The sequence below is a fragment of the Montipora foliosa genome, chromosome 2 (genome assembly GCF_036669935.1).
Source record: "Montipora foliosa isolate CH-2021 chromosome 2, ASM3666993v2, whole genome shotgun sequence".
NCBI classification, from domain to species: domain Eukaryota; kingdom Metazoa; phylum Cnidaria; class Anthozoa; order Scleractinia; family Acroporidae; genus Montipora; species Montipora foliosa.
In genome coordinates this window covers 63,250,431-63,267,930 of record NC_090870.1, presented here as the reverse complement: position 1 = coordinate 63,267,930, position 17,500 = coordinate 63,250,431, and the positions used below count along the sequence as shown (strand labels likewise).

Below are 17,500 nucleotides of genomic sequence, written 5' to 3'. Positions count from 1 at the left end.
CGAAAACGAGGCTGTCAACCGGAAGTTGCCGTTCAGCGTTTTTTATTTGTATAATTCGAGGCATTTCGCAAAAACTAAGAATCTACCCTTAAGAACAATGATTTTAAGGCTTTAATCGTGAAAGACTTTTCCACAAAATATATTTAACTTAGTGAATTATTAAGGTTTATTTAGAGCCAGCGGTGAAATCTTATTTTGCCGAAACATTACAAGACATAAATGCTTAAGACTCACGACAAGAAAAGGCCTATATCATCACAACAAAGCTACCTCTTTGCTCAATTCTACACATGCTACATATACAATGTATTTATAAAAATGCTAGTCTTCCAAATGTTCACTTTCCTAGTCTACAGTGTTCAAAGAGTTTGTGCACAAAGACCTTTGCATTGGCCACAGACTGGGGAACACTGCGTACCATTCTTGCGACAAATTTGTTGCACCTCGATTATATTGCTACAGTCAGACAAAGAGTTGCATCTGATTAACTAGAGAAGAGATTCTGGGATAGGCGGCAAGTCTGCTGCAACAGGAAATACTTGATAATTAGGGAGTTTCCACCCCCAGTCTTCCATTGTCATGCCTGCAACTTCTCCTACCACTGCTTTACCTGCAAGCAGACGCGTAGGCTGTGAAATCGGGCCACTGCTGCTGTTGGGGGCAGATTCTGTGGCTCGATATGAGATGTCTTGGCTGCAAGTTTTTCGAAGTAACGCTGATATCTGATAGTGTTAACCTACCCCTGGTTTACCTCCAAAACATGATACAAGTGATTTTTCACCTGCAGTGACAACGCCAGAAACAGCAGAATGACAGATGAAGACCAACGTTAGCGTGCTCTTTGAAGTAAGGTACATTCTCATGTTTCTTCAGGGCTGTTGCCTTTCCAACTCCATAGAGGCGCGATGTTGTGTCGCATCCAGTGAAGGTGTGAAGGAAAAGGAAATTTCTGCAAACTTCCTTACCCCGCTGTTCTTTTACTTTCTTCATATGCCAGACACGGGCACATCTCGACTTTGCCTTTGTCTCAGGTCAAAAAAAGAGGCCACATCCACCTTTGGAAGCATGATAACACAGAAGGACTGGCAAATCTGTGCCATCCCCAACTAGAACCATGGAATTCTTTATTACACATAACACGAGAATTTTATTCCATAAATCTCATTTGTAGAAATCTACACGCTATATTTTCACATGTCAAAAAATCCTATACAACCAATCAGAATGACGTACAGCTGTTTCACATGTCGAAGTATAACCAATCAACGATAGCGTAAAGAGCTTTCTGAGCCAATCACAATCGTGCATCGTTTACATTCAAAAAGCTTTCCAGATTTGGCGGCTTTTAGCGGCGACGCCTCCAAATTTTTCCAGCGAAAATGGCAAAGCCGGAGGAAAGCGCTAGATTTGTGTCGGTTGGTTAATCCCTGGACGAGTTTGTGCAGCATCAAGAAAACAAGAACACATTAAGCAAAACACAGAGAGATGTCTCGTTGCTCCAAAAATTTTTTTATTTTCAAGGAACGAGCTGAGAGATATTGAAAATATTGATGCAAAAGACTTCGACGTGTTACTCGCCAATTTTCTACTTCAAGTTATAAAGAAAGACGGGCAACAATACGAACCCACATCGCTCAGGTCTTTTGTTTCCAGCTTTGATCGTTATTTAAGAAAGAAAGACTATTCCTCGACCATTATGGAAGGAAAGGAGTTCAGAAAGACTAAAGAAGTATTAGTAGCAAAGCAAAAGGAACTAAACAAAGAAGGGAAAGGGGTACGGGGCTTTATTCACTTTGTACGGGGTTTTATTCACTCGTTGTTTGTGTCAAAAGCCCTCACTCGATCGTACCTCGCTCGTTCGGGTTTTTGACACAAACAACTCGTGAATAAAACCCCGTACGCCGCACTGTCTATGACGTAAACTATATTTATGGCGGACTCTACAGCTGTTTTGACTACAAGTAGGTAGGCGTCACCTCTGGGCCATGGGACTCGATGGAGAAGAGGACCTCCGTCCAGCACGTACTGTATGTTCCCTTCAGGTTGCGTCTTAGCCTCTGGTGTAAGCGTTGCCCATAGTGCATCTGCTAATGATGGCTTTGGTGGCTGCCTTAACATAAATGGGTAGTCGAAAAGAGCTGTGGGATATGTGCTGAGCTCGTCCTGAAATAATTTCTGAAATACAAGTTGAGGGTCAACTTGTACTTGTACTCAATCTTTACGGAGGACTTGGATGCTATAGTGACTGTCTGGGCACTTCGTTTGAATGACTAATCTATGGTTAACGTTCCCTTCACTGACGCTAGCATCTTCTCCCCGACGCCTCTTGGCTGTGTCAGCATTGACATTACTATCAGCGTTTACACCATTCATGATGTTCCTTAGGGTTGTGAGTAGCCAGAGCACTGAAGATGGTCATTGCTTCCTTCATTTCTCTTGTTAAGACATATCTTTGTTCTTTTCTCCAGAATAAAATTAACTCCTGTCAGCTTTTGCATGATGTTCTTTGTTTCGGCACATGCATAAATGCAGGCATATAGATAACAGCCAGATAAGACGTTGCTAGTCCGTTAGGCCCCTCCCTCTTGTCAAGCCTCCAATGGTTTCCACGCTTCTCAAAAGAACCTGTTCGACGCCTACATAGGTCTATCGATAATCCGGCCCAAAATCGATCACTTCTTCTTGCTACGTGAAGACTTGCTAGGCATCCTGGTGGTCGGTACGGAGGTCTGTCATAGCTGAGGCTTGTTGAGTCATTAGAAAAACTTTCTGTTTGGTATGGTTGGGATGTCTTCAATCGCGTATTTTTCTTTTTACTATCCAAACTCAAAGTTTAAATATAAACAAAATTCCTTCACTGTATTGGAAGGGAATTACTCTAGACTTTTTAGTTTTCAAATTGAACTCAAGCGCAAGATTTGCAGGACACAAACTTTCTCTGTTAGTTCATAACTGGGTGAAAACATTTCCTTCGGTTTTTGCGAAAAATGTCCCCAATTCCTGGACATTTTGCTTTAAATTATGAGGAGGAAAAGATGAATTTACTAATGAATTAGGTCGAAAAAGAATATTACAATGCAAAGCGCGAAGCAATGAGTGAAAAACAGGTTTTTCACCAAGATGAAATTCATTTTGGACGTCTCTACTCACGTCAAATTACATTTTCCTGAATTACATAATCTTGGAACATGACCTTACTGTTAGGTCTTTTAGTGTAAAATTGTCCTTTTTGCGTTCTAACATCGCTTGTGGAAGACCGTGTTCTTCGCTACATAATTCACTCAGATAGCCATCCATCGACGACATCTCTAAAGGTTTCACTTACTTATAAAGAATAATTCTTCTATTTAATGGGTATATAAATGCACTTAACTAGGAAGATAACACAATAAATTTTCTCAATCTTTGCAAGCCTATGCTGCACATGGCTTTAAACTCAAGCAAAACAACGGTAGCTCACAACAGATAGTAAATGCAACCTCGTTTGCATGATGAGCAATATAGGGCTCTAAAAAAGTTGTTTTTTGTCAACTTTCCCCATTCGGATTTTTGGGGACTTTTGATATGTTATAGAGGACATGTCCCTGGACCAAAGACCGTTAAAAATCCTTCTTTTGCAATTAGTGGCAGGTTGACCGACTTTTAGCGATAAAATGCCTGGACTATATGTATAGATTGTGTTTCATAAAAAGAAGACAACAATCATAAATACAGCAAAAAACTATATAGAAGTAACATTCCTGTTGTTAAAACGAAATTATACCAGTTTACGATAGTTCTTACATTGCTACTTCAGTGAACTGATGTAAAGGACGAATGGTGGCATAAAGCTGCCCCTTGTTGTAAATTTAAGTGCTTTATCGTGAACAATTTGTGACACAGCACGAACATATTTTTGTACATTAACATTTTGACTATTGATTGACAAATTAATGGTATGCGGTATACCATTTAAAAAACTTGGTTTCGCTACTTTCGGGGGCGGGGGGTGGCTACTTTCGGGATATACTAACGGCCACAAAAGAATGACGTTATTTTCGGGGGGTCACTACTATCGGAACTTTACGGTACTTTAGTACGGGACCCGTGGACCGACCTATTCATTCAATCAATGACACCGGCCATATCATCTGACCTGCCCTGTATTCCTCGCATTCAAGTCTAAGCACCCATTTCAAATAGTGCTGAAAAACAGTATTTAAGTCTACGCACCCATTTTAAAAAGGTTAGTTTTCAATAACTGCGAGGCTATGTCCTTCAAGGTTAGGGTTAGAACCTGTAATAATCATTTTAAAAAGACTCCCGTATGAATAGCAAATACAGTCCCGTACAAATAGCCCGTACAAATAGCCACTAACTATTTGTAGCTGTGAATCGTATACGTAAGCTATTACAGGAATACTGAAAAAGAGAAGAGTTATCACTTAGCTTATGGTGATAAATTTAATTGGCGTTCGCTGATAATTTATCCGTGCTGCGATTAATTTGATGATGTGACTTTTAATCCAATCCTTTTGCACATCTTCACTAATACTGTCTGTGCAGATTTTCAAGAGAAACGCGACCACTTTTGCCTCTTCCATACTTCATACTGAAACAGCATTTACAAACACAGCAATTTTGGCTCGCTACAGTTTCAAATTTCGTTGGAGTTTTGACGCTAGCTATGAAAAGAGGTTCGTATTTGCAATGAAACTCACATTGGTTTATTTCAGATCATGTTTGTTGACAATTCTCGTTGATTCTATTGGCTGGTTATTTGAAACGATGCAAATGCCGACATGTCACATTCCTAGGGGCGGAATTGAAAAAGGGCTGGCTTGCAAGCAAGGCAGCAGGCCCATATTTATTCCCGCCCCCAATCCTGTCACGGCCTTGTCGTTCGCACGACGCTTACAAAAGAGCTAGCCCGCGTAGCAGGCGTTTAACGGGACGAGGCAGGGAGAGAATTCGGGAAGGAAACGGCGGGGAAGACTCCTACGCAGGCTACAAAAGAGCCTCGCGGCCTAGGTGTTCGCACTCAAGATCTTTATAAAGGTGCATTTTTTAAGAAGTTTTTCCGATGGAATGTTTTTTTCACCTTCCAACCATGTTTTCTCATACCACGACTTATGTAAGAGAATTCAATGCGGTATTCGCAATTTGAATAAACAAGTCTAGGTCACTGAATTAGCTTTTATGATATTTTCGAAAACTCGTTGCTATGTCTACATTTGGGGACTCGCAGACACCCTTAAAAATTTGCCCACTGAAAATGATCGACAGTGTTATAATCCTTTTCTATTTGAAGCCACTGTTATCTGTGGAAATCCCTTCCAAGAATGCAGACAGGCTATACAAATATTACAAAAAAATAACTAAATTTCTTATAAACATAAAAAGAAGAAGAAAAACAGCTAGGAGCTCATCAAGCGAAGCCTCCATCTCCACTAATTCCTTGAGTTAACTGTTTCCCGAGTAAATTTATTTTAAGAACAGGTTTTTTCTTGAGAAAAGTATCATATTTCCCATGACGCTGAGAAAGCTTTGTTTTGATTGGCTTTTAACTGATACTTTATGACCCATTCGGTTGATTTCTTCGTGTTAAGTTCCATTGATGGGGTTGTTGTTTGTCAGTGACATCGCAGCCTCGTTTTCTTCCTCCGAATCACTTGACTCGGTTTCAGTCTCTGAGTGGCACGACTTCTTGGCCAGGTACCTCAGTATGAGATTGCGAATCACCTCTCGTCTCTAAAAAATGGAACATAAAATACTAAATTATTATAAAGAATACCATCACCACGAACTAAACTATAATGAGAAATCGGCGTTTCTTTTACCTCCTTCTCATCGATCCTTGATCTCCTGACGGGTTTTGGCTTCCGATTTAGTGAAGTGTGGGAGAAAAACTGTAAAGAAAAACTTGAAAATCAGTGCCTGGTCAAAAGACCTCTTTACTGACTTATGAAAGTTTATGTACCAACAGCAACACGGAGCCATGTGAATAATGGTGTGGTGCAATACGCTTCTCTAGTTCGGAACAACTAGTCTACTAAGTTGAGAAGCAAAGGAGTTTGTAAAGAGTTATATAATTGCTCATGGTAGCCCTGGCCACGAATTTGGCCCTATCAAATCTCGATAACATGTCCCCGACAAAGCAGTGAGGGAGAGAAACGTTGGCTCCTAAACCATATGTGGCAAAATCTCTTTCTTATAGCTTACAGCTTGGTACCAATAAATTGCACATTACATTTACGTATATCGATATCTATTCGATTGTTAAGCCGGTTTCGTGCTTTTCATGTGGCACGTGTATTTGCTCATAGCCACAGTGAAAAAAACACCTACAACATGCGCATAAGCTACGGTTGATGGAATGGAAGAAAAGACAGCAATCATCCCTATTTTACCTTCAAAATATTTACAGATTTATTTATCAAACTTAAGATATAGATTTAGCCAAGCTTAAAGCGGAGCTCCAGGGTTATTTATTCTTACAATAAGCTAACCTGACTTGAGCCTGCGATCCAATCAAAAACCAGTACCTGATTAGCAGTCGATTTAAAAAGAGAAAACAGCTGACCTAAAAGAGCTGTAAACTTGAGCCCGCGATATGGTCACGTGATGCTGGTCACATTGCATAGGGTGACCAAAATCAAATTTCCTTTCAAAGATGGGTTACCATATTTTGTGACTCGTGGTGCTTCGCGCTCGCGCCTTCAGCGCGCGGAGCGTCCGGTATTATTGGGGTCAGAATGGTTATCCTAAAACACAGTCTTTGTCAGTTTCCTTGTTTCATTTTGGTCACTTTTGTTTGTTTGTTTGTTTAATTTGAATGATTCGATGCTAAGTTACTTACCTCGGCCGCTTCTTGTGTGTGGAATTTGGTGAATACACTCACAACGACCCAACGGACAGGTAAGAAAACGTATAGAATATTCAGTGGAGGAGGGAGAACGCCCTTTTTGTAGATCCAACTTAACCACAGCTTTGTCCTCGTGAATTTCCACTCGGTGTCCAAATCTTCCTGTAAGTTATTTCAAATTTGTTTTAGGAATTTTGGTAACGGACATATTTGAATCTTTAGCAGCGGAGAGAATATTCAATCTCATTCAACATTCACGATAACAAAAGATATGTTGTAGCAGAGTTTCAAAAACTCATTTAACATCGATTCAACTTCGATTCAATATTTGAGATGTGGATGGGAGTGGGGGGGGGGGGGGGGGAGGCAAACGGGCACAACATCGTTGTTCAACAACGTCGAACGGATGTTGAAGAAAATGTTGAAGCCGCTTGCCCGAGCCTTTAGGCAAAAATTACATGCATTTTCAAGGACATCTAAAGATAACTTAAATTCAGGCCAACACCCTATACTACCTCTTTGCCAATTAATTTTTCCTTGAAAGTACCCAATTGGTGATCGATAAGTTAAAGTACACACGAATCGAAATTGCAGGGGTCTTTTTAATACTTTAACTAGCGGGAACACATTTTAAAACGCCCGAAAGATTGGTTACTTTTGTCCAAATTCTAGGGAAGGACCTTGGTAGGTAGGGTATCAACTGTTGTCAGGGGTAGTGACGTCATTCGTGTGTATGCATCTCTCATTTTCCAAAGATCTTTAACCAGGAAAGGGGAAAGAAATTTTATTCAAGTGTCTAGTCGTTCTAGCGCTGGAGCACTAATTGGGGACACTGTAAACTGAAATTAACAATTAACACAAATCAAGTCAAATGTTTTTTTTGAGGAGAGGGGAAACCGGAGTACCCGGAGAAAACCTCTCGGTGCAGAGTAAAGAACCAACAAACTCAACCCACATATGACGCCGAATCTGGGAATCGAACCCGGGCCATATTGGTAGGAGGCGGGTGCTCTCACCACTGCACCATCCCTGCACCCCAGGGATGGAAAGGAAAAGTGACTTATCCTGTAATGTGAAACAGGAAAGCTGAAGGCCTTACCGATATGCGAGTGTAGGATTCATTGAGTATTGCGATCAGCATGTTAAGGGCAACAAGAACTGCAACAATGTTAAAAGCACCAAAGAAAACCATTCCTGTTTTCCATATTGCACCATAGCCATCGTCTTCAATTTTGAAACCGCTGTCGTCTACTTCACCAAACAGGGACCAAAAGATCGTTTTCATGCTGTTTCCAAATCTTAAAAGGAAACAGAGATCGATCTGTTAGATTCAATGCTAACACAAAAGGCCTTTGAAAATAAAGCAACTTTATGGACAGGGGCCAACTGAACAAGATCCGGTAAGGCTCCGGTTTCGAAAAACAGACTGAGAGCAGGGCTGGCGCGGTGCTGAGAGCACTCGTCTTCCACCAATGTGGTGCGGGATCGATTCCCGGATCCGACGCCATATGTGGGGCTATTCTCTGCTCCGGGAGGTTTTTTTCCCGGTTAGTCCTGTTTCCCCTTCACCTGAAAAAAACCAACATTTGATTTGATTTGTTCTGATTTCAGTGGATTTGCATTTAACAGAGCACTCGTGCTCGGCTAAATAACCTTGAGACTTAAAAAGGTGATAATTACTTTTTTTGAAATGAAGAAGTTCTTTCAGCTTACAGACTTGCAAAAAAAGAAGATTGCTAAGCATTCAAATCAAACTAATACACATCTGTTTCAATTAAATTCAAATGTCGGCTTCCGATGAGGAGGAGAGGCGGATCACTCGGAGGAAACCTTCTCGAAGTAGAGGAGAGAACCAACAAATTCATGCAATCAATCCACACATCACGCCTTGTTCGCGATTCGAATTCTGGACATATTGGTTGAAAGCGAGTGCTACACAGATGACATGCATTTATAGCATTTTGTCTGGCTTCCTCAGGGAAGAATAAATGTGGTTTCTCTATCTGAGAACCAAAATAACAGACCATCCCTGAAGAAGTCTGAATGTACCTGTGGAAAGATTTCAAGTACATAAAAACTTAGCAGTCTGGTCAGCCTGCATGCTGTAAGTCTGTCTTGATGCGCCGAGTAGAGTTTTCGAATCGATTTTAGCTGCAAGGAGGTATGCATACTGTCCTGCGTGACATTTTTCGCATGTATGTTCCGGCTTTCTGTCGTTAAAAGTAAAAGTGGTGCATTTATATAGCGCCTTTATCACAAACGTCTCAAAGTCGCTTTACAATGATCAATTTACCCCCAGCGGACTGGAAGCATATACAGGGGCAAATGGCAGCCGCTTCTAAGCAGTCCATGCATGCTGGTACTCATTTTACCGACCTCGGAAGGATGGAAAGCTGAGTGAACTTTAGCGGGAAATAAGGTCGCCAAATATTCCACTGTTGGCAGAACCGGGAATAGAACCCGGGACCTTAGGGTTGGAAGGCAGAGATCTTACCACTGCGCCAACCCCTCCGCTCTAAATCTAAATAGCAGTCAAATTTAGACCGAAAAATGTCGCAAGTCCTAGGTAAAAGCTGAACAAAGGCAAACAATTGCTCGTTTGCCTTCGTTCGTTCGATCAGCGATCATCCGGGTAAGTGTTTTTCTGCGAGGAAATCTTTGTGATCAATGTTTCGACAATCTGAGTGAAAGTCTTCTTCATAGTTAAGTTGATGGGGAACTATAGCGAAATACACTCGATAGCGCATATTCAGTCGTGCTATCATGAAGCGCTTTGCAAAGACAAACGGAAGGCCGTGTAGCATACATTTTTTTTCTATACTTTTTCCCTCGGATATTGCGTTTCTAACTTTCTGATTGGTTCACTCAGTATCGGTGTTTAGCTCATATATATACTGTATGACCTAACATGAAAACTGATTGCGTCAAGTGATGCCAAATTGAAAAATTAAATTTCCCAGTGTCGAAGCGTTCGGAATTTATTATCTTTTAAATTAATAAAACAGTTATTCCATTCGCGCTTGTTGGATATGCGACTGGTTACAGCCAACTCGGTGCTGCGCGCCTCGTTGGCTAAGATGGCACAGGATGGCACAGGATGGCATAGGATGGCACAGTCGGTTAGTGCGCGACCTTGGTGCAAGAGGTCCTGAGCTCGATTCCTATATCCTCGTTTCGACTCCTTTCCTTTCCGTGTAGCTAAGTAGCTTTAAATACTCGTAGAACGGAGCACTGATGAGAAGGGGGTAGTCAAATGAGCGCATCGTCGACCTCAGGTTTGTCAGTTGAATTACTGTTACGAGTTATCGACGTTAAATATGGTTACGTTACTTCATTTACCATCTCATATCCAACAAGCGCGAATAGAATAGCTACCTACAGGCAAAAAATGGGATGATATCAGACAAGTTTCTTTAATTTTGGCAAAACGCAAAGTTTTAGCTTATTAACGTTTGCCGTTTGCCGTAAATGCGCTGCTAAATCTCTTTACAAGCATTAAAAAAAAACATAAAATGAAACAAGTTAAAACTTCGTATGCTGCGTGGCATTTGTTACTACAATAAAAAAATAAAAGTTGAGAATGTTAACATTTGTTACGATTTTGGCACTTTCAGCAACATTCTCAACTTTTATTGTCTTATCAAAAAAACATACCTTTCTAGATGCAAAGGATCAGTGGTTTGATTCGGGCTGGCTATGTTGACATGGAAGTGTCGTCTTGCTTTGTCATATTGCAAGTACAGTTTGGTAAAGCTCACGGCAAACGCCAGAAACACAAAAACGAAATACAGGAAGAACCGTGCAACATCTACCAGCATTTGAGTGAATGCATGAAGCAGTGGGCCAGTGATAGAGTTGGCTTGAATGAAGGACAAATTGCGCGTAAACGATAACAGGATTCCCACCGCAAAAAAGCAATAGGAAGCCAGTATAACTCCGTAGCCATCCCTAGTGTGCGTTTCCCATTCCATGGTGTCTACTTTCTCTGCTAGCAGTGCGCGGCCAGCCCACCAGACGGAGTAGTGAATGGCAAACGACGTTACCAAAGCTACCGCCAAGTAGTTCCAGTGGTCCGAACAAAAGCGATCTTTTCCTTGTTGGTAAACATCTTTGATGACTTCTACTAACAAGCCAATAACGAAAAACAGAACCAACCAATCTGGACGGTATTGAAAGTAAAAAAAAAGAAAGAACGTAAAGCAAAATGGAGCTGAATGAAATGGCATTAAATGATTCGATCAATTTATGATTGTTAACATTGGCATAGTAAACGACAACTTCGACGATTTGCTCTCCAAAAATGCCCTATCGATTGTTTGCTCTCGGCTAGCTATTACTGTTTGATTTCAATTGTGCATCGAAACATGGAAAGGTTTCTGACTTTAAGACACAATAACAATTCCTGTTAAGACACTTAACACTTTAAAGACAGACCTAAAATACACTTTGTTCTGTCCCTGTTTACGTACCCAAGACTTATATCAGTAAAACCACAAACTTAACCAATCATGCAGTTGGACATTTGTACCTCAAACACTCAAAAACTGTCGTCCAACATAAACAATTCCTTTTCAGCATAGTCCAGGATTTTCCGGGACGTTTTAAGAACACTACACAGTACAGAACTAAATAAACTCAGCGCTAGAAGCTTCTCGGGTCAGGAAAGGTAGAGTTTCAACCGTGCATATTGCTCCTCTAACTTTCCAGAGAAGCACTGAAAAATCAACATTCAAACTCGCTTGTGTCCAAAAATACGGGCAAAGAATGACTCTACAGTGTCCCTCGTTATTCAGGGACACTGTCAAAGGGTTTGTAACAACTCAAATAAATCAACATCTAACAAATCTTTTAATATCATTTAAATCGTTCATACATAGTTTCTTACATGGTTACAAGTGAATCTGGACCCAGGTAACATAAACTCTAAGATAACCCTCACCTATAAGAAGAATTGAAGTCCTAACGCTCAGCCGAACTGTGTTGTTGTGAGTGGTCATTGGCTGGAAGGGTGGGGGGGGAGGTTACACTAAAAAAGGGACAGTTCGTGCTATTGATTAAATTCAGTATTTATCCGACTACCTTTAATCAACTCGGTAAGTGCTTACTTACCAACGATGCTGTACTCCAGAAATTCCGAGCTCTGGGATGAATGGAACGCCGTGAAAGCGAGAAAGAAAAGGAACGTCTGATAGGAACCACAGGTAATGAGGAATTTAACACAAGGTGAGTGGAACATTCTGGATAGCTTATGATTTGGACAATAGAGGTCCGATACTAGCCAAACCATGAACAACAAAGGGAACATGACAGACGCCAAAAGTAGCAACCCAGCCTGTTTCAAAGAACTTTTCTCCAGATAAGGAACGCTTTTGTAGACTTCTGAGTTTAAAGCTAATTGACTGTAAGGATGACAGACGAACTACAAAATAGAAATATCAGTTTTTTTTTTAATAAATGATGTGGCCAGTAAATAATATCCACCCAATAAAAATGGTGGTATGTCCGGTTGTGAATCACAAACTTGCTACGTACGCCGGTGACACTTCAAGCAAAGTAGACCTTGGCAATGCTATTATATGGATAATTGGGTTTTATCAAAAGTGTTGATAAAGGTCGAATTACCACCAAGAATGATTTGGAAAGATGACGTTTCGAGCGTTAGCACTTCGTCAGGGCTACCCCTTCGCCCTAGCGTTAGCTCTTCGATCTGACGAAGGGCTAACGCTAGAAACGTCAGCTTTCCAGATCATTGTCGGTGGTAATTCGACCTTTATCAACACGTGTGATACAACCAAATTTTCCTGTTGCACTTTCCCACCGACGCAGCACCACAGTCTTTTTAGAAATTAGAAGTTGGTTTACTATTTTATGGATAATACGTAGACATCAAAAGTACCGTACAGTCTCAGTAAAACATGAACAAATCAATTGTTAAATATCCCAAGTTCGGTATATCACGGATTCATAACTTAATTGTTTTCCATAAGTCATGATCAAGGAAGATTTCAACAATGAAGTTTATTTGTGGTCAAAGGCCATGCTTTTTAACCAAATCATAGAAAAATGTTTGCAGTGGGACACCAACTTGGCCGCTGCAAAGTCATTTCAAATGAAGAACTAACCTCACTTGAGCATCTGATTCAACTGAGCTTAAGAAGTAGCTCCGAGAAATTGGAAGTAATTCTCATTGTGTACAACCATAAGGATATTGGTATATAGACAATTAAGTTTCAAAAAGCTTATGGCGAGAGTATCAGCGCACAAATGAAAAAGCGGTCTGGTCCAATATTTAACAATTATTCCATGAGCGCGCGTTGGGTATGAGATGATAGATAGCCAACGAGGCGCGTAGCGCCGAGTTGGCTATAATCATCTCATACTCAACAAGCGCGAGTGGAATAACTGCTTTATTAAAAACGCCCCAAAATTATAGAAAACTAGACTACAATAAAAATAAAAAGGCCCAAAAAATCACGCATATGCTTGCCGTGTTTGTAGGTCATGGTATAATGGCTCATAACCCATGATGGCTTAGCCAATCAAAACTCTCGAATTGCATTATCCAATGATCCAGTTTTTAAAAATTATAACAATTATTTCATGAGCGCGTGTTGGATATGAGATGGTAAAGAGCCAACGAGGGGGGTAGCGCCGAGTTGGCTATAACCAGTCTCATATCCAACAAGCGCGAATGGAATAATTGTTTTATTAAATTCCTTTAACTCCAAAAATTTGGAAGTACGAAATACGAGCGAAAAAAGGGAGAAAATCCTAGCGAGATCGAGAAAACTTGATGAAGATGCGATGTTGTGTAATAACTTGTGCTCAGACAGACATACTGCTCATCCCAAAAACATTTCTTGCCTTTTCGCGTACTTCTAAATGTCGGAATTGATCCAGACTTTCAACAGAAAATGTTTTTTTCCTTTTTTGTCTTTATTCAAAGAGAAATCTCGCTTTCCGGCGAAAAAACCTTTAGTTTAGCAACGCTTAACGCAATCATTTACCATATAAGGTCAAACTAAGGAAAATGAGCTGATAACCGAGATTGAGTGAACCAATCAGAGCACGCGAAATGAATTATCCGAGGTTGAGAATTTAATAATTCCTGATATCTTAAGAGATAGACTTGGCTTGAGTTTGTCCCATGACCAAGATTGAGACGTGGGTCTATCTGTCTTTTGATCTCACAAACTTCTTTTCAACCCAGATACAAGGAAGCTTGTGCGTGAAATGAAACAAAACAAAACAAAACAACGACAACAACAACAACATAAATGCTCTTGCCGGTTCGGTCATGAGATGAACATCCGCCAGTTTTCTAAAAGCAAAGTTTATTCCCTACGGCATGTGGACATATTCGATGATGACAATGAGAAATATTCAAGGTTTTTTTTTATGAAAGAATCTACCTTTTCATTCCTAGTTGCGATGGCGATCTCCAAAATGTTCAAACATTTTCCTTGCATGTTGAGCAGCATATCTGTGCGTTTGTTAGTCATCTCCATCACGCACCTTATCTCCTTCATTGACCTGCATTCGTTGAGCAGCGCCACAGCAAACTCCTTACAACCATCACTAAGCTCTAAATACTCTTTTCTAAACTCGTACTCTTGATCAGCCGTGTCTCGAAGTTCCTTGTTAAGCACGCATGCTCTGTGGACGGGGTCTGGACCGCCTTGCACGTTTTGAAGAAATGTCAGCGCAATATATACTGGACTGGCGAGTGCGCGGTATCTGTTTAATCGGTACACGGCGGGTCCGAGCTTCTCACCATCCTTTCTGCTGGAATCCCCAGCAGGCCACTCAGGATCGCTTATGGTGAATCCACGATCCAGCAGAAGTTTGACAATTTGGAAATTATCTAACCATGCGGCCAGAATCAGCGGTGTGATGTGTCCTTGGCACGTTAGTGAAGTTCTTGGGCGTGGGGATGTCGGTCGCGCAGAGCTGTAAAATGACAAGAGCGTTTGCACTACTTTTACGTTAGTGTCTCGTATAGCGTGTAATATGCCAAACTCCAAGTCCGCTCCGCCATTTAGCAGGGTTGTAATCACTTCATTTCGCTTGCAGGCATCACCTAGGTCCGCAGCCACCTGTAGTAGTGCTTTACCAGAGTTGCTTACGCAGTTGATTTCGCGTTTAAGTTGGATAAGCCTCTTAATTTTCTCCAAATCCCCTCTTCTTGTAGCCTTGAAAAGTTTTCGTTGTAATTTGGTGTTTTCGGGTTGTTTATCCGCTCCGTCGACGGTCAATTCTTCGAGGAAAATGTCTGTAGCTTCCATCTCATCGTTTACGTTGCATCACATTTAGGTTGCTATATTGGGCGAAGAATTTAAAAGAATTAGAATAAGGAAACTGAAATCACTGAAATCCGACATTGAACGGGCTTCAGGATTGGCCAAAATAACATTAGAACAATAACGATAAAGAAAACAACGGATTTAACACAGAAAGCAATAGGAAGTACGACGCTATGCATCCAATGAAATATAGTGTTCAACAAGAGGTACGACCCTACTCGGGTTTGCTGTAGCCAGTCTCATATTCGACCTGCGTGAATTAGAATAATTGTTCTCTTGAATTAAATTCTGAACACTAATTAAAGCCAATCAGTTTCCGGCTTAGTACTGTACTTGACGCAATCAGATTTTATAATAGGCCATACGGTATACAGTATATAATAACCAGTCATCAATCAGGTTTTCCTTCGCTCCATTCGACCGCCACTGCCCTGTTATAGAAGCCACTGTTAATTGGGCTTACAACATTGATAGGGGTAGTGTGAACGCGGTAATCTTTCTTGATCTTAAGAAGGCGTTCGATACCGTTGACCACGTAATTCTGTTGTCTAAACTCTTTGAATATGTCATTGGCGGTATCCCACACGACTGGTTTAAATCTTATCTAGAAAATCGTAACCAGAAATGCTTTGTGAATGGTTCGCTCTCAGACAGTGAATTTCTTACTTGTGGTATTCCACAGGGAACTATATTAGGGCCATTGTTATTTATTCTCTATATAAATGATCTCCCTAGTTGCCTTTCCATCGCTGTTGCACGTATGTATGCCGTTGATACTCACTTCACCTTTGCCTGCAACAACATTGAAACTATCAATGATGTTATGAATCACGACCTAAGTAACGTGAATAAATGGCTCGTTGCAAATAAACTGACTCTAAATTCATCTAAAACCGAGTTAATGTTAGTTTGGTCGCGGCAAAGGTTAGGTACTTGTAATACAGCCCCTAATCTCACGATCGATGGTAACTGGCTATAAAGAAAGTAAAATGTGTAAAATCGTTGGAAGTGCATATAGACGATAATCTTTCATGCAATGCCCACATAGATAAGATATCTAAGAAAATTGCATCTGGCATTGGAGCCCTGAAACGCTGTCGGCCCTTTGTTCCTCAAGCTACGCTGCAGTCTATTTACAACGCCTACAATACTAGACATATTTAGTTGGAACACTTAGCGAATGGTCAGAATCATCGTGTTACAAGATCATAGCTTATATCACATCCCTCTTCCCCCATTCAGGAAGGGGGAAACGGCGATGGGTGTTCCAACAAATGTGACGAGTATTGTAGCTTACCAAAAATATTAAGATGCTGGTTAACTTTTGACAAGGAGTTGAGATTTCGGTTGATTCTACTGGGGCATAAACGTAACGTAAGAACCGTGCGTGTCTGGTCTTCTCGAGACAGAGGTGAGAGATGATTTCATGCAGACTGGAACGCTTAAATTGCTCTGTTGTAAACATGGCGATTCACAGCACCAGTGAAGTCGTCTCTCTGGCCTTTCTGTGGGCGAATTCCAGGACCTACCGATACAATTTCAGCAAGTTTTGAAAGCTAAAAACTTCAATCGATGCTGTATTTTGCCAGTAGGACTGGGTGGCTCCACACTCATAAGAAAATCTATGAAATGAGAATCGGGGGTCTTCCCTTGTCATGGAACGGCCGAATTACCCAGAATTCCTTTTGGGCGTGAAGGAGGCAAGCGGAGACTGGTCCTCATCAAATGAGGAAAAGGTAGCGAGAAGAAGATTTCTAGGCGGATACTAAGGAGTAGCCAAGATGCGTGCTGTTAACGTAGACCTTTTATCATAGGAAATTCGGCCTGGCCTTTAGTACTTTCTTGTCAAAGAAACGGTATAATGTAAATAAGAGAGTAATGAGATTTATATTTGCGATTACCTGTCCTCTTACGTACCACTTAAGTCAAACTCTACATCTGTATGCAATAAGCGCATTCAAAATTTCCTCATATTATCGTATAAAAGTAGTTAAAGAAAGAAAAGGCTTGTCCTGCATATATAAAAAATACGTTTTCTTCTTATGCATGATCTTCGTGGAAATTACATTCTGTTCCTCCATAAACCTAGAACAACCAGTTATGGTCTTAGTTCTTTTTCTTACGTATTAACTAAGTACGTTGCGAAATGCGCTACCTGATTTTTCCCGTACCACTGAGTTTACTGGTTTTAAACTAATCCAGGGCTGGATTTTGTACAGCGGCTTTTCGTTTTGATTAATATGTCTTTAAATATTATTTAATATTTAGTTATGTGTCTGTATATATTATGTATGTTAGCTGTAATGTCTCGAAGATATTATTCTGAAATTCGAGATAAAATACAGTTTTATGC

General features: G+C 40.7%; 1 protein-coding gene across 4 annotated transcripts in view; it reads right to left on the bottom strand.

Annotated features, from left to right (window-relative positions):
* Positions 1-3,096: 3,096 nt before the first annotated feature.
* LOC137985026 (transient receptor potential-gamma protein-like) overlaps positions 3,097-17,500 on the bottom strand; it is a 27,943-nt gene continuing 13,539 nt past the window's right edge. For 2 of the 4 annotated variants that reach the window (XM_068832458.1, XM_068832451.1), the window contains exons 3-9: positions 14,257-15,161; positions 11,954-12,263; positions 10,499-11,003; positions 7,944-8,142; positions 6,839-7,006; positions 5,820-5,888; positions 3,098-5,730 (exon numbers count right to left, since the gene is read on the bottom strand). In XM_068832458.1, the coding sequence (XP_068688559.1) occupies positions 5,584-5,730; positions 5,820-5,888; positions 6,839-7,006; positions 7,944-8,142; positions 10,499-11,003; positions 11,954-12,263; positions 14,257-15,129 (2,271 nt within the window). In that variant the 5' untranslated portion in view covers positions 15,130-15,161 and the 3' untranslated portion in view covers positions 3,098-5,583. Of the gene's footprint in view, positions 5,731-5,819; positions 5,889-6,838; positions 7,007-7,943; positions 8,143-10,498; positions 11,004-11,953; positions 12,264-14,256; positions 15,162-17,500 lie in introns of all 4 variants that reach the window. The other 2 variants (XM_068832468.1, XM_068832447.1) reach the window with 2 other exon arrangements.